Genomic DNA, 25,731 nt, shown 5'->3' with positions numbered 1-25,731 from the left:
AAAAACCTATTGACGTCACCCAGTCAACACTGGAAGTGAGTGCTGGATCCTGATGTTGACTAGTGGCTAACATTACTCTCCCTCTCATACTCCCACCACTCACCATCATCCATTATCATCCCCTCCACCTCCCTCTCCCTCTCACACTCCCACCACCCACTATCATCCATCATCATCCCCTCCTTATCCCTCTCACACTCCCACCACTCACCATCATCCATTATAATCCCCTCCACCTCTCTCTCCCTCTCACACTCCCACCACTCACCATCATCCCCTCCATCTCCCTCTCTTTATCACCCCAACACTCATACACCCTACTATCCAAAGTTTCTCCCTATCTCTCGGTGCTCGTGTCTCTCACCCTCTCCCCTCATGTCTTCCCTTCATTACCTCTCCTTCTCGTACAAGTTCCCTTTAGTTTTTACTTCCACATACATGTTATTACGCTTCTAATAATCCGGAGTTCTTGTAATCTCACTTTGACCCTTCCTTGGGTTCTTTGCTGTTCCAAGAATCCTCCACAGACGCACAATTCCTGGAGGAACAAAGGAATTCGTGGAAGACCATAGACGACCCTATAGCGAAATTTCAAAATCATCGGAGATAATGAAGTGGCAGAATGTACTACGGTGGAGAGGATGGTATAGGAGGCGAGAGAGAGAGAGAAAGAGGAGAAGATGAGAAAGATACGGAGGAGAGAATGGGGGAGTGAGAGGAAGATAATTTACGACATACCATGCAGGGAAGAGAGAGAGAGAGAGAGAGAGAGAGAGAACGTTTTTACCCCGCTGAGAACGTTTTTACCCCGCTGAGAACGTTTTTACCCCGCTGAGAACGTTTTTACCCCGCTGAGAACGTTTTTACCCCGCTGAGAACGTTTTTACCCCGCTGAGAACGTTTTTACCCCGCTGAGAACGTTTTTACCCCGCTGAGAACGTTTTTACCCCGCTGAGAACGTTTTTACCCCGCTGAGAACGTTTTTACCCCGCTGAGAACGTTTTTACCCCGCTGAGAACGTTTTTACCCCGCTGAGAACGTTTTTACCCCGCTGAGAACGTTTTTACCCCGCTGAGAACGTTTTTACCCCGCTGAGAACGTTTTTACCCCGCTGAGAACGTTTTTACCCCGCTGAGAACGTTTTTACCCCGCTGAGAACGTTTTTACCCCGCTGAGAACGTTTTTACCCCGCTGAGAACGTTTTTACCCCGCTGAGAACGTTTTTACCCCGCTGAGAACGTTTTTACCCCGCTGAGAACGTTTTTACCCCGCTGAGAACGTTTTTACCCCGCTGAGAACGTTTTTACCCCGCTGAGAACGTTTTTACCCCGCTGAGAACGTTTTTACCCCGCTGAGAACGTTTTTACCCCGCTGAGAACGTTTTTACCCCGCTGAGAACGTTTTTACCCCGCTGAGAACGTTTTTACCCCGCTGAGAACGTTTTTACCCCGCTGAGAACGTTTTTACCCCGCTGAGAACGTTTTTACCCCGCTGAGAACGTTTTTACCCCGCTGAGAACGTTTTTACCCCGCTGAGAACGTTTTTACCCCGCTGAGAACGTTTTTACCCCGCTGAGAACGTTTTTACCCCGCTGAGAACGTTTTTACCCCGCTGAGAACGTTTTTACCCCGCTGAGAACGTTTTTACCCCGCTGAGAACGTTTTTACCCCGCTGAGAACGTTTTTACCCCGCTGAGAACGTTTTTACCCCGCTGAGAACGTTTTTACCCCGCTGAGAACGTTTTTACCCCGCTGAGAACGTTTTTACCCCGCTGAGAACGTTTTTACCCCGCTGAGAACGTTTTTACCCCGCTGAGAACGTTTTTACCCCGCTGAGAACGTTTTTACCCCGCTGAGAACGTTTTTACCCCGCTGAGAACGTTTTTACCCCGCTGAGAACGTTTTTACCCCGCTGAGAACGTTTTTACCCCGCTGAGAACGTTTTTACCCCGCTGAGAACGTTTTTACCCCGCTGAGAACGTTTTTACCCCGCTGAGAACGTTTTTACCCCGCTGAGAACGTTTTTACCCCGCTGAGAACGTTTTTACCCCGCTGAGAACGTTTTTACCCCGCTGAGAACGTTTTTACCCCGCTGAGAACGTTTTTACCCCGCTGAGAACGTTTTTACCCCGCTGAGAACGTTTTTACCCCGCTGAGAACGTTTTTACCCCGCTGAGAACGTTTTTACCCCGCTGAGAACGTTTTTACCCCGCTGAGAACGTTTTTACCCCGCTGAGAACGTTTTTACCCCGCTGAGAACGTTTTTACCCCGCTGAGAACGTTTTTACCCCGCTGAGAACGTTTTTACCCCGCTGAGAACGTTTTTACCCCGCTGAGAACGTTTTTACCCCGCTGAGAACGTTTTTACCCCGCTGAGAACGTTTTTACCCCGCTGAGAACGTTTTTACCCCGCTGAGAACGTTTTTACCCCGCTGAGAACGTTTTTACCCCGCTGAGAACGTTTTTACCCCGCTGAGAACGTTTTTACCCCGCTGAGAACGTTTTTACCCCGCTGAGAACGTTTTTACCCCGCTGAGAACGTTTTTACCCCGCTGAGAACGTTTTTACCCCGCTGAGAACGTTTTTACCCCGCTGAGAACGTTTTTACCCCGCTGAGAACGTTTTTACCCCGCTGAGAACGTTTTTACCCCGCTGAGAACGTTTTTACCCCGCTGAGAACGTTTTTACCCCGCTGAGAACGTTTTTACCCCGCTGAGAACGTTTTTACCCCGCTGAGAACGTTTTTACCCCGCTGAGAACGTTTTTACCCCGCTGAGAACGTTTTTACCCCGCTGAGAACGTTTTTACCCCGCTGAGAACGTTTTTACCCCGCTGAGAACGTTTTTACCCCGCTGAGAACGTTTTTACCCCGCTGAGAACGTTTTTACCCCGCTGAGAACGTTTTTACCCCGCTGAGAACGTTTTTACCCCGCTGAGAACGTTTTTACCCCGCTGAGAACGTTTTTACCCCGCTGAGAACGTTTTTACCCCGCTGAGAACGTTTTTACCCCGCTGAGAACGTTTTTACCCCGCTGAGAACGTTTTTACCCCGCTGAGAACGTTTTTACCCCGCTGAGAACGTTTTTACCCCGCTGAGAACGTTTTTACCCCGCTGAGAACGTTTTTACCCCGCTGAGAACGTTTTTACCCCGCTGAGAACGTTTTTACCCCGCTGAGAACGTTTTTACCCCGCTGAGAACGTTTTTACCCCGCTGAGAACGTTTTTACCCCGCTGAGAACGTTTTTACCCCGCTGAGAACGTTTTTACCCCGCTGAGAACGTTTTTACCCCGCTGAGAACGTTTTTACCCCGCTGAGAACGTTTTTACCCCGCTGAGAACGTTTTTACCCCGCTGAGAACGTTTTTACCCCGCTGAGAACGTTTTTACCCCGCTGAGAACGTTTTTACCCCGCTGAGAACGTTTTTACCCCGCTGAGAACGTTTTTACCCCGCTGAGAACGTTTTTACCCCGCTGAGAACGTTTTTACCCCGCTGAGAACGTTTTTACCCCGCTGAGAACGTTTTTACCCCGCTGAGAACGTTTTTACCCCGCTGAGAACGTTTTTACCCCGCTGAGAACGTTTTTACCCCGCTGAGAACGTTTTTACCCCGCTGAGAACGTTTTTACCCCGCTGAGAACGTTTTTACCCCGCTGAGAACGTTTTTACCCCGCTGAGAACGTTTTTACCCCGCTGAGAACGTTTTTACCCCGCTGAGAACGTTTTTACCCCGCTGAGAACGTTTTTACCCCGCTGAGAACGTTTTTACCCCGCTGAGAACGTTTTTACCCCGCTGAGAACGTTTTTACCCCGCTGAGAACGTTTTTACCCCGCTGAGAACGTTTTTACCCCGCTGAGAACGTTTTTACCCCGCTGAGAACGTTTTTACCCCGCTGAGAACGTTTTTACCCCGCTGAGAACGTTTTTACCCCGCTGAGAACGTTTTTACCCCGCTGAGAACGTTTTTACCCCGCTGAGAACGTTTTTACCCCGCTGAGAACGTTTTTACCCCGCTGAGAACGTTTTTACCCCGCTGAGAACGTTTTTACCCCGCTGAGAACGTTTTTACCCCGCTGAGAACGTTTTTACCCCGCTGAGAACGTTTTTACCCCGCTGAGAACGTTTTTACCCCGCTGAGAACGTTTTTACCCCGCTGAGAACGTTTTTACCCCGCTGAGAACGTTTTTACCCCGCTGAGAACGTTTTTACCCCGCTGAGAACGTTTTTACCCCGCTGAGAACGTTTTTACCCCGCTGAGAACGTTTTTACCCCGCTGAGAACGTTTTTACCCCGCTGAGAACGTTTTTACCCCGCTGAGAACGTTTTTACCCCGCTGAGAACGTTTTTACCCCGCTGAGAACGTTTTTACCCCGCTGAGAACGTTTTTACCCCGCTGAGAACGTTTTTACCCCGCTGAGAACGTTTTTACCCCGCTGAGAACGTTTTTACCCCGCTGAGAACGTTTTTACCCCGCTGAGAACGTTTTTACCCCGCTGAGAACGTTTTTACCCCACTGAGAACATTTTTAAGGCTCGTCTGACAACCTACCGTGAACGATGAAGGAAACGATCATGTTGAAGTTATACGTTTTTTTTTTTTTGAGGTAAAACGCAAGGTTTAAGGAGGTAAGTCGTACCTGTTAACAGTACCTGGTACCTAGTTGGTTAGTACCTGAGGCTGGGAGACGTAAGACAAATATAACGTGATCCTACTCTCTCTCTCTCTTTCTCTCTCTCTCTCTCTCTCTCTCTCTCTCTCTCTCTCTCTCTCTCTCTCTCTCTCTCTCTCTCTCTCTGCAGCGCCGCCACCAGCCTACCGTCGCCTGGACTCTAATATCCAATAAGAAACATTTCCTCATCTTCCTTCCAGTCTTGTTTGTGACCTGTCCAATATATTGTAACACCCGCACACCCGCTCCTGGGACTAACATCCCCAGACACTGATATTTATCATATTAGAAGTAGAGGGATAATGATACGTGTCGCAACCCGGCGTCAAGGGCAAGATCCAGTGAGCAATATTGTCTTCCCTACATTAGGAAACGACACTCGCTAGTATCATGATTAGTTAGTTTTGCTGTAGAAGAACGTCCGTCAGGGCGAGAACTATACTCGTAGATATCATGATGTTAGAACCTGTAGGAGTTCTACTCTGGGGGAATTATATCTTCTTTATCTCGTCTGTTTGGGAAGGAGTTAACTGAGAGAGTCAATGGGAGTCATTTGGCTGCCTACCTCTCCTATACCACATTCCCTCAAACCTTCAAGTTACTACTTTGTTCCATCTACCCAGCTCACCTCTCTCTCTCTCTCTCTCTCTCTCTCTCTCTCTCTCTCTCTCTCTCTCTCTCTCTCTCTCTCTCTCTCTCTCTCTCTCTCTCTCTCTCTCTCAGTTGCCCTACTCTTGCACCTTTTACCTCTGTCTCTCTCCCTCAGTTGCCCTCCTCGTGCACCCTTTACCTCTCTCTCTCTCTCTCTCTCCAACATCTCCCTCAGTTGCCCTCCTCGTGCACCTCTCCCTTTTCACAGAGCCTGCAATTTAGAACCACCTGGGGGAATGTACTCTAGATTTGGGAACAGCTAATTAAATGCATAGTTAATGAAGTATGACTAATAGATCAAAGGTGGCAATGTGGCTGTACAGGACGTGGGAAGTGAAAAAGTGGTGCGGTGGTGTGGTGGTCTTTGGGGTCTGTGGTGGTGATGATGGTCTGTGGTTCATTAACGTCAAGCAGGACTAACTGACGCGTCCAAAACTACGTCATGTTTTACGGCATAACACAGTAATGTCGTCCTAGACACATGCTCATTACGTCCTAATACTGTCCACAGACTCGTAAGGTCAAACAATGCTATACTTCTCCACAAAATACCACAGAACTCTGATACTCACAACACATTGTGATAGATAAACTAACTTGAACAGCGATATTCAGAGGTACTTAACACTCTTCAGCACAATCCACCACATTCCAGCATCACCCAGCGCGATGCAGTAGACACGACCCAGCCATATAAAGAGCTGTGATAGAGTAACTACACTTCGTAAAACCGAGAGGAAATACAGTAGCCTGTGTAACCGCTGTACATTGCCTCTTAAAGATTTCATCATTTCTGCCTGCAAGTGCCAGTCTTCCTGTTTCGTGCCTTTCCTTCATCTCTGCCTTTATCTGTTTTCCTTCGACTATTCATTCTCTTGTTTCCTTCACGTCTCTAAATACATCGTTTCCCATTTCAGTTTCACTTTTCTAACTTATCTATATATATATGCCTTCTTTACTCCATTCGTTTCCGTCTCCTGTTTCATACTTTCAGTCCTTCCTTTTCCTTCTTATTTTCCTCTCACTTCACTTTATAATATATTCGTTTTCTAAAGCCAGACTCCACATCCCGTTCTCCCTCCCACACTCCTAGTGTTCTTCCTCCCACACTCCCAGTATCCTCCCTTCCCACACACACACACACACACACACACACACACACACACACACACACACACACACCCTACACTCTTCCTTCCACAGTCCCCAGCGTTCTCCCTCCCACACTCCCTAGCGTTCTCCCTCCCACACACACCCCTACACGCTTCCTTCCACAGTCCCCATCACCCTTCCTCCCCTCTCGCAGCACTTCCTCCCACTCTCCCTCCACCTCTGCTGATGATACTAAACTAATTAGAAACCTTCCCGTGAGACGGAAGACTTGCATCACTGAATTACTAATGGAGGAATTTGTTGAATATGGAGGAAGCCTGATTGCCTCCAAGTTGTCTTAATTAGTCGCATTACTGACCCTGTCTGGAGGAGGTGACTGAGGGATGGAAGACTGTGTTGCTCCGGCCCGCGTTCTGTTGCATTGTGCTGTTCTGTGTTGCATTGTGTTCCTCTGGGCTGTTTTACTGTATTATGTTGTTTTCATTTGTACTGTATTGCTCTGTGCTGTAGTATATTCTATTGTCGTGTTCCGTGTTGCAGAGTGTTCCTTTGGGCTGTATTCTACCGTCCTGAGTCGCTTTGTATCACATTGTATCCCTCTTTGCTGCGTTTTACTGTATTATGTTGTTCTGTGTTGTAATGCACTGCATTGTTTTCCTTCGTGATTTAGTGTGTTTTGTTGTGTTGTGTCTTGAGTTCTATGTTCTTTTGTGTTGGACTAGAATCTAAGGCACAGATTAGAATGACGCCATGCTCATTTTCGATGTATGTCGGAGTGTCATAGGTAAGTTTATGTAAATAAGTCCTGTGTAGGTTTGTGTAGGCATATCATATGTAGATTTACGGGGGTATGTATGTAGATACTCTATGTAAAGGTGCTTTGTGTCTAGGTTACGTAGACATGGCTTATGTAGATTTACGTGTCACACGTACGTTTATGTAGGGAATATATATGTAGTTTCATGTGGAAGCTGTGTGTGTGCGTGTGTGTGTGTGTGCGTGTGTGTGTGTGTGTGTGTGTGTGTGTGGCTTATGTTGGAGTTGTGTGAGGGGATGTATGTTGTCTTTAAGTGTGCAAGCGAAAGGCACTATGCTGACGCCACGCCTCAAGGTCTCATGGTGTATGGGAGAACGGTCCTCACCTCCCACTCTCTCCCATGCTATCTTGTACCTCGATGCTCCTCTTCCTTCTTCTGCTCTCTCTCTCCTCCTTTCCCGCTCGCTTCTTCCCCAACACTCCTTTCTATGCTCTTTCTCCGCCCTCTTTCTTTCACTGGGAATGCACGAACGTCAATACCATAATTATGAATTGCGGATCATATCGACAGCAGCTGGGAGAACTTGCAGCCCGCTTGCAATGGAAACTGTTGCAAGACAAACGAGGATAAATTTGCATTCCGCTCCAACACAAATAATTGTCCTCTGGAACGAACTTGGGCCATTACCTGCGGAGGGTTGTGGTAGGAGAGAGAGAGAGAGAGAGAGAGAGAGAGAGAGAGAGAGAGAGAGAGAGAGAGAGAGAGAGAGAGAGAGAGAGAGATTGCTATTCAGGACAGCAAAATTCAGGACACTGGATGGGTCACTTCAGTGAAGGATTCTAAATTCTGCTGAGGCGCCTGGAGAAGGTATTCATATCTCGAAAAATGATGTCCTTTATTCCATTTCGTCGCTGATACGCGACCAGCAGACAAAAGGTATAAAAGTGTTTTCATTGTCAAACCTAATATGAATATGTTACATGTAGTGAATATTTAAACGCGACACAGAGGAGATGCCAAGTGACAGGAGAAGGGAAAGGTGAGAGGGAATGTGTTCTATTGGTATCATTATTCATGATAATGATGTATAAGGCTCGTGTGGCTGATACAGAGAGACGCGAGGTAATTCCATACCCAGATGGTGATGGGAGAAACCTGTAAGGGGAAGAAGACTTAGTAATACTGTGAGAAAGAGAATTTATTTAAGCTGATAGATGAATGTACGTGTAAAGCTAAGTGTTGTTTAAACTCTTGAGTGCGACGGTACGACCCTAGAGCACGACAGCACGACCCTAGAACACGACGGTACGTTCCTTTAGGACTACGGTACGTCCCTAGAGTACAAAGTTACGTTACTATCCTGAAGCACGACCGTACGACCACTGAGGACGACTGCGTGACCAATAAGCACAAAAGTACGACATTTGAGCGCGACGGCACAACTCTTGTGGACTGTAGCCTTCCCTTTGGATCGACCCTAGTAGTTCCCTTAGCTATGAATTCATTAGAATATTCATTTATATTAATCAAGTAATTCACAGAGTCTCTATTTTTGTAAATAGAGGAAAACTTATCTTATATTTGCCGTGTAGCTGAATATCAACTTTTACTCAAACTGAAAAGTTAAAAGGGGAAAAAAAGGTGCATGTTTGTATGAAGTTATTCAATCACAGTTTTAAAGAGAGTTGGAAACGGTTTGGCGGGTGGCAGTTCAACGGGTCACTTGGGAGTGAATTGAACGTGGGGTCATGTTGGGTCACGGGTTATGTACCCGACCCGCTTGACCCGAGAGCGGGGTCAAGATGAGTCTAATCTGAGATTTCGTTGGTCTGAAATTTCGTACAGCAGTCACCAAAACCAAAGTCACCCACAGACGACACCAGCCGTCACCACCACAGTCAGCCACACACACCAACCACCACCACAGACAGCCACAGACACCAACCAACCCCACCACCACCATAGCTAACCATAGACACCAACCACCATCACCACTTTTAGCCACAGACGACACCAACCATAACCAACACAACCTACAGATACCAGCCACTACCACCAAAGTCAACTACAGAGCTTTTACACCCATCTTAAGCAGCAGCTTGTTCAGTGTGTGTGTATGTATGTGTGTGTGTGTGTGTGTGTGTGTGTGTGTGTGTGTGTGTGTGTGTGTGTGTGTGTGTGTATGTGTGTGTGTGTGTGTGTGTGTGTGTGTGTGTGTGTGTGTGTGTGTGGAGCAAACGTCCCACTCATCACTGTAACTTCCTTGAAAATTTTGAATGAAGTTCACATCATATGACTCAAGTTTGTTTGTCTTGGCTTCAAAAAGACGACTTAAACCACATTTCATCAGGTGAGTTTTGTAACCTGGCTTTTTTCAAAACGATGTCATCAGTTACATTTTTGGTGCTGAAGTTTCAGCACATAATCAAGTGGTTTGATGACCTGCCTCATCTTCCTATAAGTGAAGGTTATCAACATTGACATAGGAAGATGGAAGACTTCCTAGGTAAGGTGAAAGTTACAAGAAGTTACTGTAAGTTACAGTGCAGACGTTGACTGAATCATTAATTCTAAATCTCGTATCCTTCACTTTTTTTCGGTGAATACGGAAGAAGGGGAAATGTTTGTCTTGCGAAGATCTGTCATTATGGAACTTTTGTTGTTCAGGTATATCTTTCCTCCAAGACGCTGAGGCAGACCTCTCTCTCTCTCTCTCTCTCTCTCTCTCTCTCTCTCTCTCTCTCTCTCTCTCTCTCTCTCTCTCTCTCTCTCTCTCTCAGGCATCTGGCAATTAATCTAATCTTGCTGCAGTTCTACAAACACATACACATCTTCCCTCCATCACCCTAAATTCAGCTCTGGTCTTCCCCCAGTTCCCAGACACATGTACCTCACACAGATACATCTTTGTGTGGACGACGGTTCCCAAAGCTCACCAGAGATGTACCCTCTTCAGCCCCTCACCACCGACGCCAGACACAAGTTTAGTCAGACTAAAAACAATCCATTATTGTCAACTGTCAGACATGACGGTTGAAAAATCCGTTGCGGCCGTTAGTTTGTCCTGACCAGATAAGATGGTTCTTGTGTGTGTGTGTGTGTGTGTGTGTGTGTGTGTGTCTGTGTGTTGTTCTTGCTGACAAAGTTTCCCCTGTCAGGCAGCGACTTACGAACGGACGTACAGACGGATAAATATATGAAAGATACACACATATAAATGGAATCAAACAGATTGGTCAACAAACATGTTTAGGGCAGATGGGAACACAGATAACCCTACTGACGTTTTGAATGATGACAAACTAGACGGCTAATAACACATTGGTATGATAGATGAACCGATAGATACTGAGAGTTGTACGGCCTTTATATATACAGAAGATAAAAGAAATATCTACAAACGATACGGAAACCGAATTCAATCCCTCTGTCCGTATGTTGTGATGTAATTTTTTTTTCTGTATTCACCACAGCTTAACTCCTCCCACTACAGGCTCTGTTCTGTCACCTGGGCCCAGATCGTCAGCCGCAGGAATCAACGAGACTGACTCTTACAATAGTGGTGATCCTATGACCGTCGAAACCAGAATATACGGACAGATTTATACATCAAACGGTAGCTTTATATTTCCACTTTGTATATGGTGCAATCACTGTGCACGCTGTCGACGGACAGGGGGAAAAAATAGTTCGATACGTTGATGAGTTATTAAGCTTGGTAACGAAGGGGAAATTAACCCAGATCATGGATGATTGTTGAAAGAACCCTAATGACCTTGTTAGAATGAGCTCTCTTTCTTTTATGAATGATCCGCTTAGACCTTTCCTCTTTTTTTTTTTTACTGCTACCGTTAGAGTGGGCGGTCGGACGTGTTACAACACCCGATGTGGTTCTTTTAGAGTACAAGGTACACATCGCTCCAGTGACAGCCTCTGCCACCGCAACAGTTAGCCAAGGTGTGTAGAAATACCTTAAGGGGTTGGAGGAAAATGGTTCCATCTCTTTCAGAGAGATCTATCATTCTGGTGTTAGCTATGTTATCAAGTCAATAGTAACTATCCTTCAGTTGTGTGATGGATAAAAGAATGGTCATTAATTTAAAAACGGAATAAAGAGAAAATGTAAGAGTAATAAGTTGCAGAAGGAACCATTAACATGTCTCACTACGACTGACAACATTATGCATAATGTGTTTGACGTTAAAAGTGCACCCAAGTGGATTCACTGTAGTGGAGACATTAGTCTCTGTTTCAGATTATGTTGGAGTCAGATTTTTCTCCTCCGTAAAGAATCTCGTAGGAACAAGTTTCTCAAACCGTAATGATGGCGGTGGCCTCAGCAAATGGGACACCCAAAACCTTCTTTACATTTGTCTGAAGTTTTGACTAAAGTTCTGATCATCTTCCACAATCTTCAGTGAGGCTCTTCCCCTCACAGTGTGAGAGGACTTGGGTAAGAGGGTAAGGTCCAGTAGCGTAGTACTCCCGTGGTGTGAGTCTGTATATAGTGACCCCTCAGAAAGGTGGGAAGGTGCCAGGCATTAACGAGGGTGTCCGGGTCGCCAGGAGTTGGGAGGATGTCTGGCATTAATGAGAGAGAGAGAGAGAGAGAGAGAGAGAGAGAGAGAGAGAGAGAGAGAGAGAGAGAGAGAGTTGCCAGGTCCAGTATTAATGAGAGAATGTGTCCTGAGGAGGAGGGAATGTGGCCGGCCGGCAATACTTAGCCAGTGTACTCCAGCAGGAGGTGAGAAGGTGTCCTTCATTAATGAGGACCTATGTATGTGCCACCAGGAGGTCGGAGGGTGGTCGGCATTACAATATATGGGGTATGTAGGTCACGAAGAAGGGAGACACGACCGTCTTTATATAAGTGACGAGCTGGAGATACAGAAGTCAGAGAGTTGTGTACAATTAGATTGTGATGACTCTGACATCTCTAAGGGGACCAGTAAACACACACATGGCTTCATCAGTCGTCCTGTCTGTTATATTATGGAGATTTGCTGTATATGTATCCTGTGGAACGCTGCTCATCTCATGTGATACGTGATTAAGCCAAAGCCTTAACCTGCAGTGTGAATATCTGGTGAGGAATGAAAGGTTACTATGGATATACTTGAAAAAAGTGCTTGAGAATAATTTGTCAAAATCTTAGTTGTAACTGAAGGAATAGTTTTGTTTAGTTCGTTCTATTGCACAGAGTATTGATCAGGTGGATGAAGAGGCCAGAGATACTGGACGAGGTGGAGGATACATGAGAAAGACGTGGAGGTGTTTGCGCTGGGAGATAAGATGAATATACTGACATGAGGAAGAGATGTTTTAGAAGGGACAGGTTGAAGAGTAGGGGCAGTCACGTTTGTAAAAGAAGGAAAAGTCATATATATTCAGGAATCAAGAGTCAAAGTGAGAGATAGAGAAAGACAGAGGGGGGTGGGTAAGGGAGGGCAGACAAACAGACGGTCAGACAGACAGACAGACAGACAGACAGACAGGCAAATAACTGATTCATAAGCAAAAGAAATGTAGTTGCGAATGAGGTAGAGTTAAAATACGAAAAATCTGAACTATGTATGTATATATTAGATACTGTATCAGATACAAAGAAATGAAAAAAAAGACTTTTGAAACAGCTACAGTGGTTCACGAGTCACTGCCTCAATTGGGACCTGTGGAAGGGATATTTATAACCTTAAAGCCTGAGGCTTTGCTTAACATAGGTTTCTGGGTCAACCAACAGTGACGTAACAAAGGATTCTGTCTTTCACTTTGCGTCCCCTCTGTTTGGAGCAGAATGAACAGTTTCTGGTTGTGTCAGGGACTGAACAACCAGCTTCTGGTTGTTTGGGGGCTGAACGACCAATCTAATAGTTGTTTATGGGTTGAACACTTGCTTTCTGGATCTTAGGGGGCTGGTCGACCAGTTCTTGAATTTTGGTGGTTAACCGACCACCTTCTGGATGGTTTAGAGCTGGACGACCAGCTTTTGGATGTGTTTAGGGCTAAACGACCATATGCAGGAGTATGGGTTGGTGGGCGGCTGCTTTTTTCTTGCAATAGGTAAGAGTTAGGACACTGCGATAAATTTTAACATTTTGTCTCCAAAAAATATCCTTTAGGAAATCTAAAACGAGGGCGAAATACGAAAAAAGAAAAAGCACTATTGCGCAAAGATACCAAGGTTTATATACCTTTTGACCTTGTGTCAACTGGTTACTGAGGACTGTGCTCACAGTATGACCCTCGAAAACATTCCCCACTTTTCCCCCTCAAAAAAAAAAAAAAAAATAGAGATAACCCGAGGAAAAAAAAAAAAAAAGAGTGAGGTGAATGAAGACATGTCGCAAGGGAGGATACGGAGAATGGATGGCATGATGACATAATGTTAAAATGTGTCTCAGGAACAAAACAGTATGAAGAAATAAAGGAGGGAACACTTTATGTACGGAAGAAAGTAAATGTAGGTTAAAGAAAAACAGTAATTGAGGGACTCAGAGCAGTTCAACAAAAATAATCATGAGAAAGATGAAGAAAATGTTTAAAGTAAACAAAGGAAAACAAAAAAAAGAGATAGGCAGGGAGGGAATCTGTTTGGACTAAGCAAACATTGGAGTAAAGCGTGTGAAATAAAAAAGTTGGAAGAAGAAATGAAGAGGGTGATAGAGGGCAATTTACGAGGACGGAGGAACAAAGAACGGGAAAAAGGGTTAAGAATTTAGAACGAGAGGAAGGCAGGTGGAGGGAAAGATACGGGAAAAAGGAAAGCAGGAGGAGAGAAAGGCAAGGATGGACGGGACGAGGAAGTCTGTTTAACGAAATGGGCAGAGTGAGGGAATCTGTGTGTGAGGATAGACAGAGGAAGGGAAACTGTGCGTGAGCATAGAAAGAGGGAGGGATTCTGTGCGAGGGGATAGACAGAGGGAGGGAATCTGTGTGTGAGGATAGACAGAGGGAGGCAATCTGTGTTCGAGGATAGACAGAGGAAAGGGAATCTGTGAGCGAGGATAGACAGAGGAAGGGAATCTGTGAGTGAGGATAGACAGAGGGAAGGGGGTTTGTTTGAGGATAGACAGATAGAGGAAGTATCTGTATGGCGACAGAAAAAAGGAGAATGTCTGCGTTAGAGAGAGAGAGAGAGAGAGAGAGAGAGAGAGAGAGAGAGAGAGAGAGAGAGAGAGAATGATATGAAGAGTTGACCTGCCTGTTCTAACAGAGTCAAATCATCTGAAGGAGTTCTGTCGTATATCATGGTTAACAAACGCATCGAAGACCATTTGCCATGGTCTGGAGATCTCCTAACTTCAGACCAAACATTCTTAACCGAGACAGAGTTTCAACAAGTGCTGGCACCTTAACACTACTAATGCACGCTCTGAACTCTAGCATTGTGGAAGACTTCCAAAGGCAAGTCTCGTGTCAACCACACGTCTCGCAACGGTACTCACACGGTATCAGTATTGTGTCCACACCACCAAAACATCAGACTCAAAATCTTTGGATCAGCAGAGAAAGACATGACTCAGTCATCATTATGTGGCCACCTGCACGCCGCGCCGCTTGGTGACACGCGCCGTCGATCCGCGCCTCTCCCACAAGACTGAACCACAACGATATCAGAGGCAATTACGACCATGCACGCTTCCCTTCCAGCTCCTGTAGTACACTTCGTGAGTCCTCATCCTGGAGAGTAATCTAATTCTTCCTCGCGTCGTAAACAGCGTCCGCAGACGCCTCGTCCTGACCTCGTCTGTGCAGACATGTCACCAGTACGTTCGAACACTGGCGACGGGAAACACGCAAGCTGAGGACGTCTCATCATTCAGGAGAAGTTGTAGCAGTAGAGGTGTTATAATCAGGAGCCGCAACAACAACCGGTATATAAGTAACATTAAGGAACAACACAAAGCAACGCAGTAACAAGGTGGGATAAGTTGTTCTCAAGAACTTCTGTGCTCTATAATGAATTGTATTTTCTTATGATGCACCGGAATGCAACACAAACAACAACAAATACAAAATATGAGTATTGTTGGACTACAAGAGAGAGAATATTGTTCACAAAAGTCTGAAATATCTCAGAGGACGAGAACTTTGTACCATCTTAGCGAGAGAGCATAGCGAGAAAATGATAATTGCTTATAACTGTCATTTGGGACAAGTTGGAATTTGGGCAATGAATTGTTGGGCTGTGGAGAGCCATCAGCCAGTCTAGAGGGAACTATGTGTCTTAGATACTGACGTGGGGCTCTGGGACCTGCTTACGGAGGGAGAGAGAGAGAGAGAGAGAGAGAGAGAGAGAGAGAGAGAGAGAGAGAGTTCCTTAGACGAAATTTAGCTATAACCTCACGACTATGAATGAGACACTCTCACAATTCCTCATCCCGAACGTTCTTCCCCCACCTCCACACACACACACACACACACACACACACACACACACACACACACACAAAGTCTCGCAACATCTTCTCCCCAGATCTAATAACTAGTTCGGTCAATAAGCAGAAATGACTCAAACTTTGCAAATTTGTACCAAAATGTAACTAGAGTTTGCTGGACTCTTCCACCTCTGTTTGAAGACGATGGTACCGTCTTCCCCTCCCAAACATTAGGGGAAGGACGAGGTAGAAGCCTCACCCAGTCTCTCTGGGCCTCCGCTGCCTATGAACACACTTATGAATATACATGACGGTGGATGGGTGTCCTGACAACACACATGGTCCCGGGGAGATGTATTCTGGCTTGTATAGCGATAGTATGGGTTAGCTGACGTGCGGACGGGTTTAATATGCGTATGAACACGTATGGACGTACTTACCTTCGTTAATATGCATAGGCTTACAGGTTAGACATGTTTACGAATATACGTGTATCTATTTTTGAATATATATGTATGTATGTGTGTGTGTGTGTGTGTGTGTGTGTGTGTGTGTGTGTGTGTGTAACAGTAAATCTAAAACTAGCATACTTAATGTGACTGTGAAGATGTTTCAGCATACACACCCAGCAGCTGTGACCTGCTGTGGCCCTCCAGCAGTAGACCCTGTCCTCAGTGATGTGCCTTCCGCTACTGCTTCCACCCTACCACCTGTCGCTCTAACCACAGTTAGGTTAATGTCACGCGCAGGTTACAAGGACCCAGAAGCATGGCAGGAACCGTCACATTTACAAGATTACTATTCTCACAAATATTTGTGTACAATTTTATGCGATTTAAGGATATTGAACAGTCAACTCGTCTAACTGCACGTTATGCATTACTGTCAACAAGCGTTATAAGGTGTTGTTGCCAATGAATTCTAGCTAGGATTGCATAATATTCAAATTTTCTAAACTTCCAATGTTCTTATATCACTAATGCATTCGTCTAATACTGAAAAAAGTGAATAATTAGAGTATAGTCAATACGTGTGGTGAGGACTTTTTCGCTCTACCACTAATGTGTCTAACGTTACAGTTTGAACCATTTGCTTTATATATAATGTTAGAGATGAAATCCTTAAGTACTAGCTTCTCATTTCTGAAATAAAAGAGCTTGTTGTATATGGATCAGTAAACATAATTCTAAATGTAATTTGTGGGCAATTATTCGTCAGTAGTTTTGTAATTTTGTTTTCTAATATATACTGATTTATACTAATATATACTAATGTATCCCTAGAAGGGGAGTTCAGTGTTCTTTAAGGGTTTCGGAACACTTACCTTGGTGTGGAGTTAGTTAATCCTGTGAGGTCTATTTGTTGAAATCTCATATACGTGTAGGTATATGATAGTAGCTTTCTCCTATGTTATCTTAAGTGTGGAAACTTGAAAGGAGGTCTTTAGAATCTGTGATATATGTGCAGTTAAGAGAACCTCATCATGTGTTTGAAACATACTTTACCCAAAAGAAGTTTGCCAGTTTTGTTCATGTCGTAATTTGCTAGATCCTTTCCTGTCTTATTTACTGATATAGCCTATGATTTAGGGCATACTAAATGGAAATTTGTGTCATGCATTAAGATATTCCTGTCCCTCACAGCTGGCAGGAACTTCGCTAATGGAACTCTCACGCCTTAAGACTCCTCATTGTCATTTGCATGTCATAATGGAGACTATGTTATCCTGTAATGTTCGCACCGCTACTCCATGCCTGCTGTATGAGTGTAATGCCCAGCTAGAGGGGGTGTCGGATCCTCCTCCTCCTTCTCCGTTGCTTTAAGAGTTCGCACGGAAGGAAAGGCGTCTTCATCCCCTGAGCACGACGGTACTACACACTGATAACTGACTGTACGACCCTTGGTTGCAATGGCCTGGTCTTTGATCAGACCAATATACCCGAGTGTCGTGCTGGCGGACTCAAGGGTCGTGCCACAGTGCTCAGTGGCAGTATTGTGCTTAAGGAGTGAAAGAGAACGATATCTATAAAAGTTATTATGATAATACTTTACGGAGACAGTGAAGTTACTGTAGGGTTATTGTCTTTATAAGACTTTACGTCCACCAATGATCTTTCATGTATTGCAAAGACATTTTTTTTTTTGAGTTATTGGATGATATTCTCTTCATCTTAACACCAGTTGTAAAGGTCATATGAAAGTACCATGTGACACTGTGGTCTTTTCTTTATCTTTAGGAGCTTTACAAAAAAGATGATTAAGTCCTTTTATAGCAGATGCTTTTGATATAATCTGTTTGTCATTTGTCTATTCAGTTTCGTCTGTTTCCATGATTGTTGTAGGAATGTCTTTGTATTGTTCATTTTCCTTAAGACTTTGTTCAGGAAACATGATACTACATCTTTTTCAGATTGTGGTTCTAACAACAGCAGCAGCAGCAGCAGCAGTAGACTCACCACATCACCACTGTTGCAGGTCGTGGTTGGCTGGTAGGCAGGCCAGATGTCACCACAGCAGCACAGCAGTTCTTCCAGCAGTAGCAGTAGCAGCAGCAGCAGTATGGCCAAGCAGGTACGCTACAAGGGACTGTTCAGCCCCCAGGCAGCGCCCACCACTCGCGCCTACTGCCTGCTGATGAGCTTCCTGCTGGGGACGCTCATGCTGACGGCGGGCTCGGTCTTCTACCACGTCATCCTCAGCAAGCCCATGAGTGGCTCCCGCCCCATGCACACGCCGCCGCTGCCGCTCGCCCTCACCCTCATAGTGGCCGGCCTCCTCACCCTCCTCGCCTGCCTCACCGTCGCTGCCAAGTAAGACACCTCCCCTTAACGCCTTTATATCATTCATAGATATATAGATAATCCAGAACAATATTGTATCCGATAAATGAAAGTCCTCTCACTGTGATTCATTAGTAAAGGTTTCAGTGGAATCAGGGACAAATACCCTTGGGTTCCTCCACTCATATAGCCATTGACAACCTATTATTCTCATACCGTAATTGGACTGTTATGTTGTTCGGTTCCCCAGCACTCTCCGGCGTGCTATACGAGGCCTTTATTAAATTCTTACAACAGTCTGTGGACTCCACAGACAATAATGACGAGGGAAAAATCTGAAGGAGAAAAATATATCAAGCTTATCGCGTTCGATCGATTGAGGTGTGTAATGTTTAAATCGGAATTGAAATTAAGATGTTTTATTGGCTGAAAAAAAAAATGTTCGTTGAATTTGTTGCTTCCCGTTCGTAGGAACTTCTTTACAATATGGTTATTAAGTTAGTTAACTTTGCTAAAGATTAACATATTGCTAGTATTGATTTGTGTTAGTGTATTGAGAGTGACATTAGAGGATTCTGACTTCAGTGCATTTTACCAGTTTGCACAGATCGGTATATATCAACATTCATAGACTTTCCTACTGACAGATTCCAGTATTGACAGACTTTGATATTGAAATTTTTGCTATGAACAGAAATTTATTCCAGTAGGTTTATATAGAATTATTGGAATAATTCTGTTGCAGAGACCTTTAGCAGATGGATTTTAATGTACAAAATAATGATACAGACAAACATGTGTCTGTGATGCATAGATTTAAGTGATGACTCGTCTCCTTGTGGCAGGTACGGCTGTGACGACGGAGACGAGAGTTTGGAGGAGGACCTGTACTCCATCACCAAGGATGACGTCCTCGACCAGGAGTACAGAAGTACCAGCGACACCAACCCCAAGGATCCTCCCGTATGAACCCGGCCTTCTCAACCCTCCAGGAGCCTCACAATGAAGGTGTTTCTCTCTCTGAACCCTCATCAGCCACATCCAAAGACTCCCGTATGAACTCTGGTGTTTCATCTCCCCAGGAACCCTTGAGAGAACAATTTCCTGCTACTGAACTCTGGACCAGTGAGACACTATAGCATCAGCAACAACCCCTAAGGACCATCTTGTATATGAACCCGTCCTATCAGCTTCTCATCACAATGAACCGTCTTCTTTGTGAACTCACATTATATTCACTTTTGTCTTAGCACCAGCTGCATTTACATTCTCTAGAGCCATGTTGCATTGCATGTGATTTCCAGTTATCATATTTACTAGAGCATCTATCAATATTCTTACATTAGCCGTATATTTTGAGCTCTTCTGTTGATGTATGATCTACAACTTCTGTCTCCTGAGAGCAAACTCCGTGAAGTGTGTACGTGAACCTTCGTTCTCAACAGCATCATGATGGATGGGACGAGAGATAGGCTGGATTTCTGAACGCGAGACGCTGGCAGTGCTATCATCTACGTCGTCTTATTCCTTTTCTTCCCTTTTTCTCTTTTTTCTCTCAGCTTCTTAGGGAGAGGACGAGGTGGCAAGCAACCTCCACAACTGGAGTATCTCTAACCATCATCATCCTCAACGACCATCATCATCGCAAGAACACTGGAGCTACCTCGACACTCCCAACGACATACAGCGCTTCCACGACGCTGTCATTACCATGACAGCCTGACAACGACAGTGATGACGACGATAACTACTACCACCACCACGACTACCATTACCACCGCTACTACCACCACCACCACCACGACTACTACCACCACCACCAGTACAAGAACCCAAGAGAACCACGAGGACGAGGGGGAGTCACCTTCTCAGGACACTCGCTTCCACCGACACCAACCTCCTGCCTCAGGAAGAGCCGTCCGACAGCTCTGAGAAAAACACGTCCCTCTCCCTCAGTGATCGATAACTTGTGTACCGAACTGAGTAAAGTTTGATGCTGAAGACCGAGGGGTCATCAGCCTCCTGAGTGAGGCAGAGAACCTGAGATATGTTGGTGTCATAATGAATATCAACACAGGATCAAAATACATGACGTACAAAGATTACCTGACTGGAATCTGTTTGTAATCTGAATTTGGATTCTATAGTGAAATATGGGGTTTTCAGAGGCCTTGTGGGTTTCGAATTGATATTCTCATAATACAAGATCTTACTAAATACCTGACCACCACTGTATGAGCTTGTAAACTCCTTCCAAAGCTGCCTTGTAGGTAGTATAAGTTGAATGCCTCCACGTATTGATATGGGTGATCTTTCCCACGTATCATGTACTTATAAATCAGTGAAAATATATCGAAAGGAGTTACAATAATGTCGTGGAACTGTTGCCGCGTGTACAAAAACGGTCTGTCGGCAACAGATCACCGAATTCTGAATGATGGATTTTGTAGAATTTTTCTGATGATTTATGAAACCTCATCACACAAGTGATTGGGCACGAGGGTACGACCAAGGTTGACGTTTACTACCTGGTCTCAATACTACTGCTGGTATCCTGTGGTATACGAAGCTGTAAGAGTGTGTGGAGAGCTTCTGGTATACCTGTGAAACTTAGAAAGAACTGCTGGTATACTATGATTTACGAAGCTGTGAGGGCTTCTGGTATACTGTGGTTCGTAAGACTATACAAGTCTGCACAAAACTGCTGGTATACTGTGGTTTGCGAAGCTGTAAGAGCTGCTATACTGTGTTTCATAAGAATATAGGAATTTGCACAAAACTGTTCGTGTATTGTGGTTTACGAAGCTGTAGTAGTGTGTAGAGAACTTTTGGTATACTGTAGATTGTGAAAGTGTAAGAGGCTGCAGAAAACTACTGGTATAATGTGGTTTACGAAACTAAAAAAATGCACAAAGCTTCTGTTATGCTCTGTCTTTTTGTGTAGCCAAGAATCTGCAGATAACTCGTAGTGTCTCGGAGTTTATTATGCTATAAGTCTGTATACAAAGCTCTTAGTGTTAGAGTTCATTTAACTTAGCCTAGTTTCTGTCTTGCCTCTTTACACTAAGTGGAGCGAATGCAATGGAAATTGTAAAAGTTTTATTGTTAAAAACTTTTGCATGTAATTTATTTTTCGTGATATGCCCACAGGCTTTGACATATCACATGAATTTTTGTAAATATTAGCTGCTGAAACACAAGAAAAGATTTGTGAGACCTTGGACGTGTCGAAATCGTGGCCAGCATGTAACGAGAGGTTCGAACGTGGGTATGGAACTTTCCAATTCTGTTTCGACACATTAGTTATAAACTCATGAGCTTCGTAAACCTTCGCAGAAATGCAACATACAGACATTTCCTTTCCAGTTATCAGAATAGCTCTGAATGGTACAAATACTCTCCTTTGAATGTATTTTTGCAGATTTTACCTAGAAACTACAAGTATGAAAGAAAAATGTATTTTTAAAGTATCAAAAACCCAGTTGATGACATTGATTGTTATCTATTCCCTTTCTTTTGTTTTATTACCTATTTGAATAGTGTGTGAAACACGGGATGAAATCAGATTCCTGTTGATACAGTGAACGAACTAGCATTGTTCAAATGGCTTGAGTGTGGTATTACCCTGTAACCATTGGTGAGGGAAATCATTTGAGAATTTTCTAATTAAACTAGTGTTTAGAAGTTTTATTTCATTCGATTTAAAGTATGGCTGATATATATTATTTTTTTATGAAACGAGTGAAGCATTTAGCTTTGTTGGAGTATCAGATAGAAAGAAGCTGTGGAACGACTGAGTGATGTAAACAAACATGATCAGTTGCCAAGTAGTAATATAAGACGGCGGGTTGATTTTAACATGGCGCTGCCAAACGGTTCTAGACGGCCATTTGATATTATTTATGCCTCGAATGTTGAACAGATAAAGAAAAGATGTTGTCAGGCAGGAACAAAAAAAATTGTTCATTTAACAATAAAAGAGGTTGCCATATGGAGATTAATGACTTTATTTGTTTCTTCGGTTTGTGTGGATTTTCGTGTGTTTTGCTACACTCGACCAACGTAAGCACACCTACCCGGCCACAGTGAAATTTCTAGTCAGTACGTGGCACTTGGCGACATCGGAGGTCAGGAAAAATAGTGTCATAGGAAAAAAGGTGACTTCTTTCATATCGTTTTAGATTCAGTAGTACGTAGAGGTGAGATTTGCTGATAATACTGTTGGAATGCGTAGGTTTTACTGGAAAACTCCACCGTTACCACTAACCTCCTGCATCTACCACTTCCGCCGCCGTACCAACCGCTCACCACCACCACTATCCACAATCACTGTTGTCCCTGCCTGTATCGTTCATAACATTGTTAGCAACCAGCACAACATTTGCCATCACTACAACAACAGTTATTACAATGATCACAGCTACAACCACTAGAATAACTATCTCGGCAACAACAGTGATTCCCACCACCATTTCTGCACTGTCACTTCAACAACAACCATTATAACTACCAATAGCACCAACACCACAGCAACCAGTACCGTGACCATTACGCATGAGCATCCTCACAACCACAACCTTCACAGCCATCACCTCCGCCCCGCACACCACCGCTCCGCACCATCGGTCCTCCCACCACCACCACCAAAGATATTTCCTCCCTACTCCCTTCCATTCAGTTTGCCGACAACAACCACTCCAATACTATTGCAGTAAACATGTTAAGGAGGATCATCGACTTGAGTCTGACAAGCTCTCATTAAACCAATTAGACTTCGGCCTCTTCCAATTATAGGAAATTACGGTTGCCTCCCCTTCCACTCCCCACCTTCTCCTCCCCTTCTGGCCCTAATTGCTCACCCACAGAAGAGAAGTTCTCCAGAACTCTTCAACTCTTGATAAGACACATCAGCAGCCCTTCCGAAGTTATGTTTGTTCGAGCATCTAAAGTTATCTTGAAGGCTTCAGTAAATGTATTGGCTAAGGCGCTACATACATAGGTTGGGACTTTTGATAATCCAGTTTGTACAGCGGTAAAGACATCGAACTATGCGGACATAACGATAGACATGACGATAGCCAGTGAGCCCTTAAAAAATCCCAGTTTGAAATGGGAATAAATGTTACGTTTCACGAAGAACTTTCATTTGAGGATATATTATTAGTTTTTTTTTAAGCAGTCATCCATAACTAGGGAACGGTCTTGTTGCCCTTCCCCCCCCGTCTCTTTCATTTTCCTCATTCGGTAATTACATGTTATCTCCACATACTAGAAATGAAAAAACGTTTATAACCATGGCATGATGCTGTAAACACGAGTCGTTGCGAGGGTGCTCTTATTCATTTACATGAGGCATCTATATTTACAACGTATGTTTACGTCGTATTTTAGGATATTGATTAATTTCATGTAAACAGCTCTAGCGTCATTGGCGATCTGTTAAATGAGAAAGATGATGCATCCGGACCTAACTTTATCTCCCACAGTTTGAAATTCCTAATAGTGAAAGTCATAATAACCTGACATGAAGATCAAGATGACCAGTTATTAAGCAGTGATCATCTACACTTGAGATGTGAATAAGTTTTTCATAGACTCTTCTAGATTCCGTTGCTCGATAAGCCTAATTAGGGTGATGATGTGACCAAGATTCCTGTTGCTGTGGTGGTTTTGTGGGTAGAATTCGTGGGAACCACTTAAAAGGGGGAAATCTCCTTCTCTGGATATCTTGGATGCCATTTGCCATGGCTGGCTATTATTCATTTCATTATTTATTATACATCATCGCTGTTTCCCGCTTCAGCGAGTTACCGTCAGGAAACACGAAGGAGTGAGAGTGAGTGAGTTTGGAAACTCGCTCACTCTTCACTCACCTCACGAAATTGTCTTCTCTTTTCCGAAAACCTCGCCTCCAGAAAATAATGATCAGACAACCCACCAGCTGTCCATCTCTGCACATTTACACCCAAAAGTTTCTCTTTTACACGCCTGTCAATTGATACTTAATCTAATAAGGCTGTTGCATCTTTCTTACTCACGTACATATATTTGTGTATATCTCTTTTTAGACCAGATATTCCTTCATTTTTTTTAGCACACAACTCAAGCTCTTCACCATTTCCATTCATAACACTGAAAACCCCATAAGCACCAATTATACCCTCAACTGGCACATTACTTACCTTCGCATTTAAATCACCTATCACTAATACCCAGTTTCTTGCACCAAAACTGCTGACACTCAGCTGCTCGCTAAAGACTTGCCTCATGATCTTTCTTCTCATGTCCAGGCGCATAAGCACCAATGATCACACATCTATGTCCATCCACTTTGTTTTACCCACATCAGTCTAGAATTTACTTCCTTACACACTGTCACATACTCCCACAACTCCTGCTTCAGGTGTAGTGCTGCTCCTTCTTTAGCTCTTGTCCTTTCACCAACCCCTGACTTTTCTCCCAAGACATTTCCAAATCAGTCTTCCTCTTTACCCTCGAGTTTCGTTTCACTCAGACCAGAACATCAAAGTTTCTTTCCTCAAACGTACTAATATCTCTTGTCATATTGGTTACATCCAATCACATTCCGACACCCCAGTTGAGCAGTTGAGGAGGACGAGCACTCCCCACTTGACTCCTGTTTTCTCTTTAAAAATTAAAATACAAGAAGGGAAAAGTTTCCAAACCCCCGCTCCCATCCTCTTTAGTCGCCTTCCACGACACTCGGGTAATATGGAGGTAGAATTCTTTCTCTGCTACCTTAGGGATAGTTATTAATATCATTATCATTATTATTTCTTTTCGTCCTTCTCCTCCTTCCGTGTCCTCAAAAATAGGAGATTCAGTGGACAATAACTGAAAGATATGAATCAAATATATATAAATCAACTTGTACTGTTAGAATGGGGTCTGAGATATACTATGTTTACCAGTTGCTTATTCTATCAAGTCACATCATTAAAGGTGTTCTTGTGCTAACACCTGTGTTACGATATAGGCCATAATGTGTACAGTGACAGAGGCTGTCCCTAGATGTTGCATTGATAAGCTTTTTTTTTTATAACTAAACTTTTGTATGAATAAAGGATATTTGAATAAAGGTAGTTTTTACCCAACCTCGGGAGCACACACACACACACACACACACACACAGACATGTGGCGGAGATGAACAATGTTGCAGCTAATCCAGGGTTGAGAATCGATGGGCCATTGTTGGGCTTAATTGGGGGATGGGGGGTTGATGGTTAAAGGAGGAGTGAGTGAGGGTATGTAATACGCAACTAAAATGCAGTGCTCCACAATCTCTAAATGACTCCCAGTCATCAGTCTATGTGAGGTGTTATTAGCACTGGAGGTGCTGCATGAGTTTACCTATTTTCTTC

At 44.1% G+C, this 25,731-nt stretch overlaps 1 protein-coding gene across 5 annotated transcripts in view; it reads left to right on the top strand.

Annotated features, from left to right (window-relative positions):
• Nucleotides 1–25,731, top strand: part of LOC139759488 (uncharacterized) — a 71,682-nt gene that overhangs the window by 20,438 nt on the left and 25,513 nt on the right. For 2 of the 5 annotated variants that reach the window (XR_011715070.1, XR_011715073.1), the window contains exons 2-3: nucleotides 18,043–18,377; nucleotides 19,193–22,504. Coding sequence is in view for 1 of the 5 variants with exons in the window: in XM_071681665.1 (XP_071537766.1) it covers nucleotides 18,070–18,377; nucleotides 19,193–19,316 (432 nt within the window). In the remaining 4 variants the exon portion in view is untranslated. Of the gene's footprint in view, nucleotides 1–14,953; nucleotides 15,111–17,977; nucleotides 18,378–19,192; nucleotides 25,707–25,731 lie in introns of those variants that run through there. The other 3 variants (XR_011715072.1, XR_011715071.1, XM_071681665.1) reach the window with 3 other exon arrangements.

Source organism: Panulirus ornatus, chromosome 33 (assembly GCF_036320965.1).
Source record: "Panulirus ornatus isolate Po-2019 chromosome 33, ASM3632096v1, whole genome shotgun sequence".
NCBI classification, from domain to species: domain Eukaryota; kingdom Metazoa; phylum Arthropoda; class Malacostraca; order Decapoda; family Palinuridae; genus Panulirus; species Panulirus ornatus.
Note: the sequence above shows the minus strand (reverse complement) of the source record. Positions and strands in the feature narration are given on the sequence as shown.